The sequence below is a fragment of the Vigna radiata genome, chromosome 5 (assembly GCF_000741045.1).
Source record: "Vigna radiata var. radiata cultivar VC1973A chromosome 5, Vradiata_ver6, whole genome shotgun sequence".
Lineage (NCBI taxonomy): Eukaryota > Viridiplantae > Streptophyta > Magnoliopsida > Fabales > Fabaceae > Vigna > Vigna radiata.
This window is the reverse complement of record NC_028355.1, coordinates 21038221-21051798: the sequence shown is the minus strand read 5'-3', so window position 1 is coordinate 21051798 and position 13578 is coordinate 21038221. Positions and strand designations below refer to the sequence as shown.

The window sequence follows — 13578 nt, the reverse complement described above, 5'->3', positions numbered from 1 at the left end:
CCTTTGTATAATTATTTTTTAAAATTAACTATTTTTTTGATAATTTTTTTTGAACTTAACAACTTTTTTAAACTAAAAAAAAAACTACTTATATATATATATATATATATATATATATATATATATATATATATATATATATTTTCACTAGTTAGTGCAGAGTGTATTAATTCCACACTAGTTACTTCTAATCCAAAACAAAAATTATCCTAAGCAATTTACTAAACAAATAATTAGTTTATCGTATTTGGAACATTACAATTTATTTAGACAGACGTCTTCATAAATATTTTTAAAATGGAAAATAAAATGAAATACTACATAAATTAAAAAATATATATGCGAAATAATTTGTTAAATTAACTTATATTTAAACTGATTAAAAGTGAATTACTTCCAAAACCGCCTTTGCAGTCCAATTGTACACTGTGTTTGTCTAATTACCAAAAAAATAGCGTAAAAATAGCCTCATTTTACAGAGTAGGTGATGGGTTACAAAATGTTACACTCATGATATGATAAGTTTACCCACGATTCTCGAAAAAGAAAAGGTAACCCATGAATAATGATTTATTACCTCATTAGATAAACATCAACAATAATATGCAACAATATTGTTTCCAAAAGAAGTGCAAATTACATTTTTGTATGTTTGGTTTGATTTTTAAAATAAATGGTTATTTGTATTGATTTAAATACTTAAAACGGACTTTTAAATAGGTATTCTGAAATGTTCCAGAGCTATGGACAATGATTACACAAAATTTTGTATAAAAAATTGTGAGTGTAAACTCTGATTTATGTCTTCTTGCAATGCTGCTAATAAAAGGATGTCCAAAGTGTGGTTCATGTTCGATGTGAGAGAGATATATAATCTAAGAGAAAAATCTTAATCTATAAGTTGAGAATGTATTGAAGAATTGAGCAATAATTGTGAACGTAGCTTATGATCAAATTCATGAAATAGTTTAATATATTAGCTGTCTCTGCTGTGTATTTTGTGTCAGATGCAACGTAACTACAATGAGTACACATCGTTTATTTTCAATGTGTGGGGGCGTCTGCTACGTACATAACAATTTAGCTTAGGATAAAAGATAATACGAGATTTCTATCAATTTTACTATTTTGAATGACACCTTATTAGATTACAAATTATATTTTCTACTAAATATATATATATATATATATATATACTTTTTACATCTCTTAATTAGTTTTTTACTATATTATATTATTTATATACCTTTTCAATCATTAAGTGTGAATTTCCCTTAATAATGTGAAAAAGGTATGTTATAAAGCAAAACGAAGCTTATTATAACATAACATGTCAATTTAGATTCGCTGTTACGTCGTAAAAAGTTATTAGCATATTGATTTACACAATTGAAATCTATAATATAATAAATACGCATTTTGTAATCAAGAGTTAAAGGTTGATGTTACCAATATTAAAAATTGATGATTATAAGAGAAGAAAGCTTAGAAGGAGAACAAATTGAGTGTAAAATAAGAGATTTTCAACAAATCATGACAGTGTTATCATGTAAAACATAAAAAAAAAAAAATGGTCTTACATAAAGTATTGGGATAAATATGTTTTTAGTCTCTATACTTTGAAGCGATTTTGATTTTAGTCTCTCTTTCAATCTATGGTACAATTTAGTCATTCAATCTGGTTTTAGTGACTAAAACCAGAGTTTTCTAAAGTTGAAGGACTAAATTGTACCATAGTTTCAAAAAGAGACTAAAACCAAAATCGCTTCAAAGTATTGAGACTAAAACCATATTTAACCCTAAAGTATTAATGTACTTTCTTTGGGTCTCTTATTACTTTACATCATTAAGTATTAGATAATAAGTACTACACTTCTAAAAATTTTCTTTTTCCATAAATATATTTCAACTGAAATTACTCATTTGTGTATCTACTGTTTTGAAGCTTACACTTATATTTAAAACAACTTCATTTGACGTAGACAAAATGACACGACACCTAAAGAATATTTGGGACAGTCATAAAGTGAGTAAATGAGAAAAGAATGACCATGTTTTTTTTTTTTTTTTTTTTATCTTAAAGGGGATTAACTAAATGGTAGGAAGAATATTTGTAATCATTAATTACTTAGTAGTAACTATACATTTTATAAAAAAGAAGTATAAGAGTTAAATATTTTACATATTAAATATTCTTATCTACCTCTTTATTTTAAATTTATATTTATAGATCTAAGCAATTCAATGTTAAGAATAATGTATAGTTATATTTATAATATGATTAACCGTTTGAAACATTTGATCCAATATGATTAACTAGTTTTATCTTTTGGACTAGTATATTAGTATTGGTATATAATATGATTAAAAAGATTTGACTAAACTTTTTATTAGATAGATAAACTTTATTAAGAAATATACATAAATATGGTTTTAAAAATACATGAAATTAACTATAATATAAACATTAATTTTGTAACTTAACAACATAAAATATGAAAACATAATTAAAATTAGGATAACAAAACTAACTAACCAGTCCGACTCAATTAGATATGCTTTGCTTTCTATTCCATCAAGGAAAAACACCCTTATCAACCTTATTAAATAGTAGGTCAATAGGACAATTTATTGTCCCACAAAAGTTAACATTTTAGTAAATTATTTATTTATATATATATATATATATTAAAACATACTTAATTACGAATATATTGTATAAAACTTGATTGTTATAGTTGATTAAGCTTTGTAGAGTCCGTTAACTACGAAAAGCTGAAGCTTCTTAAGCTCTGGCTTCTGTTCTCGCTGTGCTCCTTTCAAACTATTTCTATGGCTGCCACTACTTCTTCTTCCACCTGCACCGGCTTCTTCAGTCTCCGATCACCCAACTCCGTCGAGTCCAGGGTCTCCTCCACGCAAGCCTCCTCCGGTTGCGGAAAGTTTGATGGCGTGGCCATGTGGTTCATCAACGGCGTCACAACGGCTTTCTTCGCCTCCCTGAACCGTTGCTCTTGCATTCGCATCGCCACCCAGGAAGACGGCGAAGACGCCAACGACTTGCCGTTGATGCTCAACGACGGAAACCTCCGCCACGACGGTGTCGTTTCGGCCGCCGGCAGCAGGAGAAGGACCGGGAAAGGGAAGAAGTGTGAAGCCCTGATCGTCGTCGACGAGGACTGAACGTAAGTCAAGCGAACACAATCAAAATCAACGTCTCTTAATCTTCTCGGTATATGTGATCTAATGTTGCATCTATGGGGTTATTAATATTATGCCTTCTCACACCTTAATTATGTTTTGGAGTGATTTTGGAGAGCCAAAATGAAATTAAGAATTTATCTTTTATATTATTATACATAATGAAGAATGATTAACGTGTAATGAAATAAATTAAACGGAGTTTGGAGTTTGGAGCTTGAAGCTTGAAGCTTGATTCCCCTTACCTTTTTGTGCAATTTTCTGATGTTTCTTTCTTACAGCTTGACAACATTTCCATTCACCAACGTTAAATATCTGTGAATCCACAAAATTATGAAGTGCTTATTTTTACCCAGTTATGAATTCTGATTGTATGTTCATTTTTATCTTCAGCAGCCACCGACTGAACTATCGATAATGAGAGACTTTATGGATTAACATTATTGAGAAAATGTTCATTTCTAATGTGATATTTAATTAACAAGTCGCATCGCAGTAACAAAAGTTTTATTGAATAAAATTTGCTATAAAACTGTACAAAAATTAATTTATTTAATTGTAATATAACTCTGATATGATATTTAAACTTAAATTAATCTCGCAAAATCTGTTAATCGATTTAGGATTTTCAAAACATCATCACGTGTAACAAGTGAAGTTTGTCTATTTAGACTCAAAGTTGGGACAGTAGAAATTTCGGTTTACATTGCAAAAACTGAAGTTTAATTTTTGATGAATGAAAAAAGGGAAAATGGGAAAGGAAGAAAAGAATTAAAGTGATGGGCAGGGCAAGAAGATATTGAGTTGGGATCTGAAAGAAGATGATAGATTGTTAGATTTTGATATGTGTAGCAATTAATTTAAAAGTAACAAGTTGCAGAAAAAATGGTTTAATAGTGTAGATTGAGCATGTTCTGTGGACTAAAGCTGCATTAAAAAAATGAACATGTACTCACACTCTGTCGCTCAATTGTTTCATATTTGATGATGTTGTCGTTTGGGTCGTGATGATTGCGTTGTTTCGGTGGACAAAGTTTCTTTTACTTTAAAAATGTTGTCCCTTGACTTAACATCAGCTACAAGGAATCCAAGAAATAGTAGAAGACGCGTTTGCATTCAATTAAATTAAGGGAAACGGCAACCATTTTATTACTGAGATTTTGATTTGCCTAATTATCTTTTAATTTTTGGTGCAATGGTGTGGACAAAAACACATGATTAATTCTGAGTTTCTGGTTTATGTTCAACTTTCTTTAACAAGTATTGATGAATTACAAGTGAATTAAGTAATGCTGTTTTTTTGAAAATTTTAGTTTCATATTTATATTATGTTTTTAAATTAAATTAGAGTATTTTGATTTAAGATTTTACAATTAATAACGTGCAATCTATTTATGTCATGAATCAATTTACAAAGATGTTTAATTCGATGTATTTTTAAATAGAAATCGAATGGTGGGAAGAGAAATGAAATGCTGTAAACAAAAATGAAAAATATTTTAGTTCTGTCATTTAAAAACGTACACTTACATTTGTAATGTCTCTAAAGTCAAAATGACATGTGATATGATGACATTGAACCCATTATGAATGATTCTGACGTGCCATCAGCGCATCGTTCAAACCGATGCGTAGTTACACTCACATTTCACGTTACTCATTTTCTCCTTATTTACCTTTTTTATTATCTTATTTTCTTCTTTCTACCTCTCTCTATATTTCACATATTTTACGTTCTACAAAAAAATTAAAAAAGCTATTGCAACGATCAATCACTGTCCCTTCTTTCTTTCACTACCTACAACTATTTTACCTAATGCAACAAATTCACGCCTTTGTCTCCCCAAAACTTATATCTATACAACTGTTTTACGTATATAAAATAAGGATAACGATGTTTTACCAATATTATTTTATTTTTTTATAATATTTTAATATTATTTACGTATTATTATATAATATTTATGATAATTTTTATTGATCATAAAATAATTTTAGATTAATAATAAAATAACATGTAAATAATATTAAAATGTTGTAAAAGCAATTATCAAAATATCAACTAAATGCTTTAAATTAACAAGAATCAAATATTACTAAAAAAAAAGTTATAATAAATAGACAAATTTTGGATATCTTTGATTCCAATTACTTATGAATGTTTAAAGTTTTTAATTACCAAAATTTTGTATTTTAAAATACATTACTCTAATATTAAATATAAATTAAGTGAAACTACTAACAAAATTTGTTAAAAACAAATTTCTAACTATTTTCATGATCTTTATAAAATCGAAGAATAGTGAAACACAAAAAGATAATTTAGATACAACACATTTAAATACAAAAGGTAAATATGTAAATAAGGAAAACAAATAAACAAAATCAAAGGAAATATTGATGTACAATTGAGAACCAAACAACTATAGTGTGGAATTTAATAATAGAACGATTATATAGAATATATAAGACTTAGACATACAAAAATCCAATTTAATTTTTGGAAAATGTTTCCTAACTAATTCAGACTAACAAAATGACCTCAAGCACATCTAAAAATACATATATAACGTCACTAGAGATAAGATAAGAAAAAGAGAAATCACAATGAAATCATTAGAAAAAATAATCTTATGAGTCTTAATTTAAAAACTTTCACATTAAATACCAAATAATTCAATGTAAAACAATTTCACTTATTCAAAAAAATATCACTACATTTTTTTCTCATTTCCCTTTAAATCCAATGTAAATAAATAGTGTGATAATTAGTTTTACACTAATATCATATAACTTTACTAATGTAATTTAATCTTATTTCTAATGTACATTTAGTGATAATAGAATCACAAAATGTATTTTTGAACGAAAAAGCAATTCCATGATAGCCGAGGTCGAACCCATGTCATTCGTAAAACAGACGAAAATTATTTCCACTATTACAACGAAAACATAGATAATCTCATTAAATCATATTTAATAGAAACAATAATTAATAGTAAACGAAAGTTAAAATTCGCCGTTGCCGGGGATCGAACCCGGGTCACCCGCGTGACAGGCGGGAATACTTACCACTATACTACAACGACCAAGTGATGGATTCATTTATAATAAATAAAATATATATTAATTTCTGTTCTCTATTGGTGTGTTGAAGTGTATAAGCACCGAACAACTTGCCCACTCTTTTTTCTTCTCGAGCACTGTAGAGATTTGGAAGCTCATCATCGCCTACGATTCTTGGCCATAAACCCTAAACTGGATTATTTTTCTTGAACATTGATAACCGAAAGCAATTGAGATGGTGCTGGGCGATGGAGACGAAACCCCCTCAAGGTACTTGTAATTTTACGATCACATTTGTGTTCTTTTGCGCTCTCTTTTTTTGTGGTTTCACTCGTGATCAATTTTATGATTATGATTGGGTAATGGAATGATAATGCAATCTCACATGGTGTTGCATCGTGCATTAATATTTTTCCAGACTTTCTTCTTTTGGTGTTTTGGATGCGCTAATAATACTGTCCTGCATCAATTTTTTTTTCTCTTTTTGGTAAATTGTAATTATTAGGTTTTTGATTTGTGTTCGAAAGGTATGAATTGTTGAGCATGGTGAAGAAAAACTCCAAGTTAATTGGGCAAACGGTAATTGAGGATAAAGATCAAGATACTTCTGATGTTGAAATGGATATGAGGTTTTGGCACGATGTTTTTGATTTGTATTTCGTCCGTGGCATGGAGTCAAGGGGACGTCAAGATGATGATCTTGTTTTCTTTGTCAGAAAATTGGTATGTCTTTTTCAACTTAAAATGTTTCGATTCATTTAATGTTAATCTTTGTTCAAACGGATTATTCGTGACATATAATTGCTATGTTCTTTGGTTTGAAAGTTGGATTGGAAGCAATATTTGATCCGTTTAGAAGTCTTGTTTTCGTTCAGGGTTCCCATGGTTCTGGTTCCAACAATAAAACAGAGATCGTCGAGCCTTATTTTGTACGCAGGTGGGCACCTAAGGTAAATTCAAATTTAAAATATATTCAAAATCTCGTACACTTGTGCACACACAATATAAGGATCGGCAGAAGTTAAAACTCCGAAAGTGCTTGTTGTCGATGTTCTTCACGCTAAACGATATACGATAAATCGTTTTCTTGTGTGCTTCATGTATATGATGATAATATTCTAACTTGTGTCTTTTTCCCCTGAATCATTTACATAGTCAAAGAAGAGGAAAAACATGTAAAAGATGTTTGTTACTGATTGATCTTTTACCCCTGTAAATCGAAGGTGAAAACTATTATTATAGGTGTTTGAGACTTTTAATTGTCATTGGCATTCATGGATATGTAGTTGTGAAAACAATTCAAAATTTCTTCTAACAAACCAACATGTTAATGCAATCTCATTTTTTAAACTTGTTCCTCTTTTATTTGGTTTGGGCCTTAAAATTAGCTTGTGCTTACTTATGTGTGCTATTTTGGTCTTATCGCTGGTCAGTATATGATCTTTGACTCACACTCCTCACATTTGGGATTGCACATGTCAATTAGATTTTTTAAGACTAGATATCTACCATACAGGTGATCCTACAATGACCCATTTACAAGAGATCCAATTGGTTTAATAACAACCATTAGGATAAACTTTGATGCTGTGTATGTATTAGAATTTTGGTTTAGGCGTTACTCAAAATCTAAGATATAGCCTAATTAGAAGCTAGGGATGCCTTAAAAAAGCAGAATTTTAGGTGAGTTTGTGTTAATTTGAGGTTAAAGTTGGAGAGCGAGCCCAAAAACATTTTTTAAAGCAACAATTTCTCTGTTCTTCATTTGGTGCATCGGAATTAATGAAGGCACCCATCCAAATTTTATCCAAACATGACAGTTAAAGTTGGCCTGGCTTAGTATGAGTTTAATTGTGGCAGGTATTGAGTGCATGAAAGTGTTTGTGCATCATGTGGCTTGGGATTATTTTCCTTGTGAACCAATTATAATTTTTAGTTGCTAAAATCCATGTGGTTTATTTGATAACTCTTTTTGACGTAGGATTTGGTAGTTCAACTATTATGATGCCAAATAATTTTGTTCACTTTTTCTCAACCAGTTGCAAGACTTAGTTGATGAAACTTCTATAGATGTGGACTGGAGGCGATCATTTTACTTGAATTTAATTGCCCATACATCATTCAGTGTAACTGTGGCAATTTGCAGGTAACGATCCTCTTTTGTTAATTTTGTTTCCACCATTGTGTTTCACCATGGCTAATCTTTTAGATGATTTCACAACCATTCAGGTTGCCTCTTAAATATATCTACTTTGTACCGTGGTCATATGCATGCATCAGTTGATTTTTTTTGCAGAATCTCCAAAGAACCGATCTCTTGTTTCCTTAAATATTACCAAGATAGATGAGTTGTATGATTGCATTATCATTTGGTCATTTATCACCTGCAAGATTTCTTTTATGCTAAATACCAAAGTTCATTTCAGTTTCAACAGTTTTCTTTTTTTCATATATTTTGTTTCATCATCATATTTTTCATTGTACTTAGAGTAACTTAAAAATTCCGATTGAAAGATTCTGCAATTTTAAAGAAGAATTATATATATATATATATATATATATATATTTAGGCCAAGAAAGTGTTTGAATAAACTTTATAAATCCTTACAATTTAGGTTTATTATCCATAGGTTCCCCACAAGCATTTATCTAGGCAATCTGATTTGAGTTATCTATTTCTCTAGTCACCAGGATCTTCTTAATCATCGAACTGGGGAGGATACACCTTTGTCCCCTATATACAAGGTATGTGTATAATGATCTCTCTCATTTGCATTGTCCATACTTCCTCTACTTTTAGTTGTTTGTAAAAGATAATGTTCATTTTTTTTATTTGTTCTCCTCTCTTCTTTTTTGTTATCTAATATTCATAGGTCAAAAATGAATTTTCAAATCTTGTGATATACGTCAATATAAGGTTCAGAGAAAACGGAAGATTTATCAACCCTAAGTCCCGTTTTGATGGTTTGGCATGTATTGGATCCGTCGTTTCTTTTATGAAGGTCTAGTTCTTCTGGGCTTATTCAGGCTCATCCCAACCAACAGCAAATATTTTAGTCCTAACTTTCTAGCTGATTCAATTTGTTCATTTTGTTATATTGTGTTGATTAATTGCCATAAGAAGACCCATTGAGAATGTCACAAATACCTTTGCAATTCGGGGTTGTAATGTTATTCTATGATGATGAATTTCAGTTTTCATGGCTTCAAATACAGAAGTGTGGTACTGTGAGTGATTTCTAGATTTCTGTTACTTCGAGGTTAATATATCTCCTTTTATGTCTGTCTAAATGTGAGTTAGACTTTCTTGACATTTTGATCAAGGGCTGCCTGGAACCGTAGTCCTCAACCATTCCCATATGTCATAAACTCTAAATGTAATTCAACTCCTTCCCAGTAGTTGGTAATATTCCCTTCTGTTTTACATTATATATTTTTATCTCATTCGACTTCTATATTAAACTATTTTTGTCCCTTTGAAATGACTATAGATTTGAGAATGTTGTTGTCTGCATCTGTGATTGTTTTATTCTTTTCCATGGTCAACCTATTGTTGGTGCTGTTTAAATTTATTTATCAATAAGGATTTTTCAAAATTTTGGACTGAACGATCGCTTTCTGTGAAACTTTAAGCCAATGAGTTTTTTTTCTCAATATTATATGCTTAGTATTGGTGAGTTGAAAGTTTAAAATGTCTAAAACTCTAAATGTAAATACACATCATATCCTCTGATTTGGCAGTGACGCCCTTTGTACTTACTCAGATTGTGAAGACTGTTTATGCATCCCCAAGTCGTGTAAATTTTCAATTGGACTCTAAAAAGGCAAGTATACCTATCTTTTTTCTTTTATATATTCATATTTAAAAGAATGAAAACTATTGTTTTTGGATACTTTGTACTTTTATTGACAATCACACTGACATTGATGTGTGTAGGAAGTGGAAACGACTCCTGCTTATCCAGATATATGTTTTGCAATTGATGATTTTGACTCTACTTTTGATGCTGTGGTAATAAATCACTTTAGTAAGTTTTACGTTTTTAATTACACTTTCATGTATGGAATGTTTATACTTACTCAACATATTTTGTGGTTTACATTTTCTAGTTAAGTTAGGTGATATTTTGTAAATATGCCATGCTTTATATTGTTTGTTTCATATTGCAAAAAAGGTTTGAAGGTTACCTTGAAATGCTCCACACTTTTATTTTCTTGTGAAATTTCCATATCCATTTACAAAAATGTATACTAGTTACAGATTAATGGCTGATCTTGATAATTGTTTAATGCTTATGTGTTTCAGTCAAGAGCTGAATTTTGATTGATATTAATTCTAAATTCTTAATTCACATTGTCATGTATTTATTTACTGTATGAATGCTTACTCTTGGTTGATTGTTCTTGACTTGCTCCATATCAAGAGTAGACATTATTGAATGCATTATGCTTTCTCATTGTGATGACTTCATGAAATCTTGGTGATTTTGTTTCCGTGCAGGTTTTGACCGAAAAAGATCATTGCTATTGTGTAGTTCTGAATGCACATGATGGGGCAGCATTTCCAAGTGAGAAGGTGTCAAATGATTGTAGTAATAGCTCCAATTTGGAAGTCCATACTAGATCCACAAAGAAAAAGGATACAAAGGTTTAATTACTTCTTCGTTACTATATCTGAAATTTATTTTCCCTCCAGATTTTGATAATTTGCTCAGTTCATTCTATAAATAATTTTTTGTTTTATTTAAATGCTGCATAAATGGACTGTATATTCCTTCTACATGCTTTGATGTTAATGATGAAATATGCAGCTGGAACATTTGTCACTTTTTGCAGATGCTAGGGCAAAAAGATAGTGCTTGTAATTTATGCAATTGAAATGTGAATAACTGTCTTTACACTTCGCTGATTATAGCATGATCATTATAAGATGAGACTATTCATACCACTTTCCTAAGTTTATAAGATGCAGCAAATTGTTTGTAATGAATTTGCTTGCAGGACTCACTTTGACAAAACAGCTAAGTTCAACATAATAAGGCCATACCTGAAATGCATGCTAGAATATTAGTTCCTAATGCGCTTTCATATGAGTGTGATTTCTTCAGATATGCTCTCTATATATAACCTATAAATTGGAAAGTTAATGGAAATTACAATTTTATCTAACAATGTGCCTTTTTTTTATTGATGAACCAAGTTTTATTTTCAAGATTCTCTGCCTAATTCTTCAAGTAGCTACTTAAATTATTCAATGGCTATGTCAACAAACAAAACTTATGCAGAACTTCTTAATTTACTAACTCAAACATTCTGATGTTCTGATATCTCTCCGATTTGCAGCTTACCCTTTTCTCAGGATTTGTCAGCTATCAAATGGTTCGAGATGCTTATGATGGTAATCTTTGGGGATGTATTTTTAAATATATAGCATATTGTCACCATAGTATTTTACCAGATATGTGGATGTGGATAAATTCCTTTCCTTCACTTGGTGTGTCAATGTTATTTTAAATATCTTGATCTTTGAAAAATCCATTAACCATGGTTGGGTAATTTTATTGATCCTTGCTGAAAAAAAAGTGCCCAACCATATTATGGTATTTCATAAATTCTATTTACAGAAATTTTCATATGTAGAGCAGTTTAATAGATTAATCTTTAGTAGCATTTTCCCTCTTACTTAAAGCAACACTTTACTTCCTTCAGACCGGAAATTCCACTAGCTCTTTATGTTGTACATAGCTAATAGGTGCCACATACCATATATCTGTTGTCTCTTTGCTCAGATACAATCTATTCCCTCTTGTTTCACAGCAGGTGGCAGGTCCCGATTTGGGAGCCTTTTATCAGTGGGCCATTCCTCTGGCAAAACAGATAGGATCTACATGAAAGGTCCTGGAGGCCGAGGAGAAGTTGAAGTAGCTGTTTCTGGTGTTGCAGGTAAGAAACCACTTTATGCCTGGGATTTCCAAAATTTTCGTTGGCATTTGACATGCTATGATTTGCTACCTTACAGGATTTCTGTATTACAAGACTTAAGAAAATAAGATATTATAAAGCTTGAATAATATTCTTCGTCGGATTGAAACATGTTTAAAATATTATTGTTTGTTTTACTTTATGTGAATTTGTATTAAATTTGTTTCTATCAGGATAGCATGTGCTTCTACAGTGTTTATAGGGTTAAAAGAAAAAAGCCTCACGGCAATACCGTTTCTTTGTTTGACTATTCTAACCAAACATGTTGTGAAGCTTGTTTATGTTCCAATCTTATCAATTAAAAGATAGATATAAGGGTGGCTGAAATAGAATCTCTCTGTCGCAATGTCAGATCAAAGCCACGAGGATTCAGGCCCATTTTCTCCAGTTATATCAAAGAAAGGGTTCGGGCTTGGCGTAATTGTCCGCAGAGCAGCTTCCGCCGCATCAGTAGCAGCAAGGCATGCTTATGCAGCGGCCTCTACCTCTAGCTCAAATTTTGATGATTTGGTACCTTTGAAGTGCAGCTTAATGTCCATATCATTGCCCTGGGAATGTATTGCGTATGATCTTCTGTTTAAGGTGTGTTGATCACTAAAGGTTTAAATGAAATGGCATGTTCTCATTGCTACCCTTCGACTTTGTTTCACTGATTAGAACCTGATCATAGTAAGTTTGATTGTGAAATTAGGGAGCTCCTGCCGTTAACATGTGATCATCAGTTGTTTCTGTGGGCGCAAAGAAAATCCAGAAGGGGATATATGCAAGCATACTCAGAAATGTGCATATTTGGGGTTGGGTTGAGCATCTCTTGGTAATTTGTTGCATCTGGTTATACACATCTATGTTAGTTGGTGTATGTTGGAGTATTGTAATTTTTATATTTTCAATTACTAGGGTAGGTTCTTCTCGACTAATGCATTCTTTTAATTATTTTAAAAGTTACTTATATCTCTTAACATATTCCACTAGAGATAAAAGGTGAAAGAAAATAATCTCCAGTCAAAGTTACACTCAGGCAGCGATTGCCACTAAAAATGGGACTTTTAATGTATATGGGTTTATTTATGAAAAAGTATGCATTCTTCTTTTGTTAATCTTCATAAATAAAACTTAGAATACCCTATTTGTCTCTTTTTTTTCTTTAACAGCTACATATATAATCCATCAGCTCATTTTTGCGAATTCATACATTTTAAAATTATTATTACATTATCTTTTCGACAAGTTCACTGGATTACCTAATTTTTAACTCATAGAGAATTTGAAAGTTTTTCGTATTATGGCAATATTAAACACCACAAAAAGACACGAAAGTCATTTGTTTAC

At 30.7% G+C, this 13578-nt stretch overlaps 2 protein-coding genes and 1 non-coding gene across 7 annotated transcripts; 2 read left to right on the top strand and 1 right to left on the bottom strand.

Moving 5' to 3' along the window:
- Positions 1 to 2736: 2736 nt before the first annotated feature.
- Positions 2737 to 3458, top strand: LOC106761471. Its single transcript, XM_014645023.2, has one exon. It carries the CDS (start codon positions 2833 to 2835, stop codon positions 3181 to 3183), a length of 351 nt encoding a protein of 116 aa, XP_014500509.1. The 5' UTR covers positions 2737 to 2832; the 3' UTR covers positions 3184 to 3458.
- A 2760-nt stretch (positions 3459 to 6218) lies between these two features.
- TRNAD-GUC lies at positions 6219 to 6290 on the bottom strand. The gene has a single exon. It is a non-coding gene; the product is annotated as a tRNA-Asp (tRNA).
- Positions 6291 to 6379: 89 nt separating this feature from the next.
- On the top strand, positions 6380 to 13200 carry LOC106759665 (uncharacterized protein KIAA0930 homolog). Of its 5 annotated transcripts, none has more exons than XM_022780947.1 (13): positions 6380 to 6537; positions 6795 to 6990; positions 7143 to 7217; positions 8307 to 8413; positions 8952 to 9012; positions 9141 to 9269; positions 10032 to 10091; positions 10205 to 10279; positions 10769 to 10915; positions 11611 to 11665; positions 12088 to 12210; positions 12602 to 12831; positions 12941 to 13200. In XM_022780947.1, the coding sequence occupies exons 1-13, from the start codon at positions 6503 to 6505 to the stop codon at positions 12962 to 12964; spliced, it is 1317 nt and encodes a 438-aa protein (XP_022636668.1). In that variant the 5' UTR covers positions 6380 to 6502; the 3' UTR covers positions 12965 to 13200. The 5 variants fall into 5 exon arrangements, with proteins under 5 accessions (XP_022636668.1, XP_022636667.1, XP_014498441.1 ...); XM_022780946.1 differs by having other exon boundaries at positions 6381 to 6537; positions 12085 to 12210; XM_022780948.1 differs by having other exon boundaries at positions 6394 to 6537; positions 6773 to 6990; positions 12085 to 12210.
- The last annotated feature ends 378 nt before the right edge of the window (positions 13201 to 13578 follow it).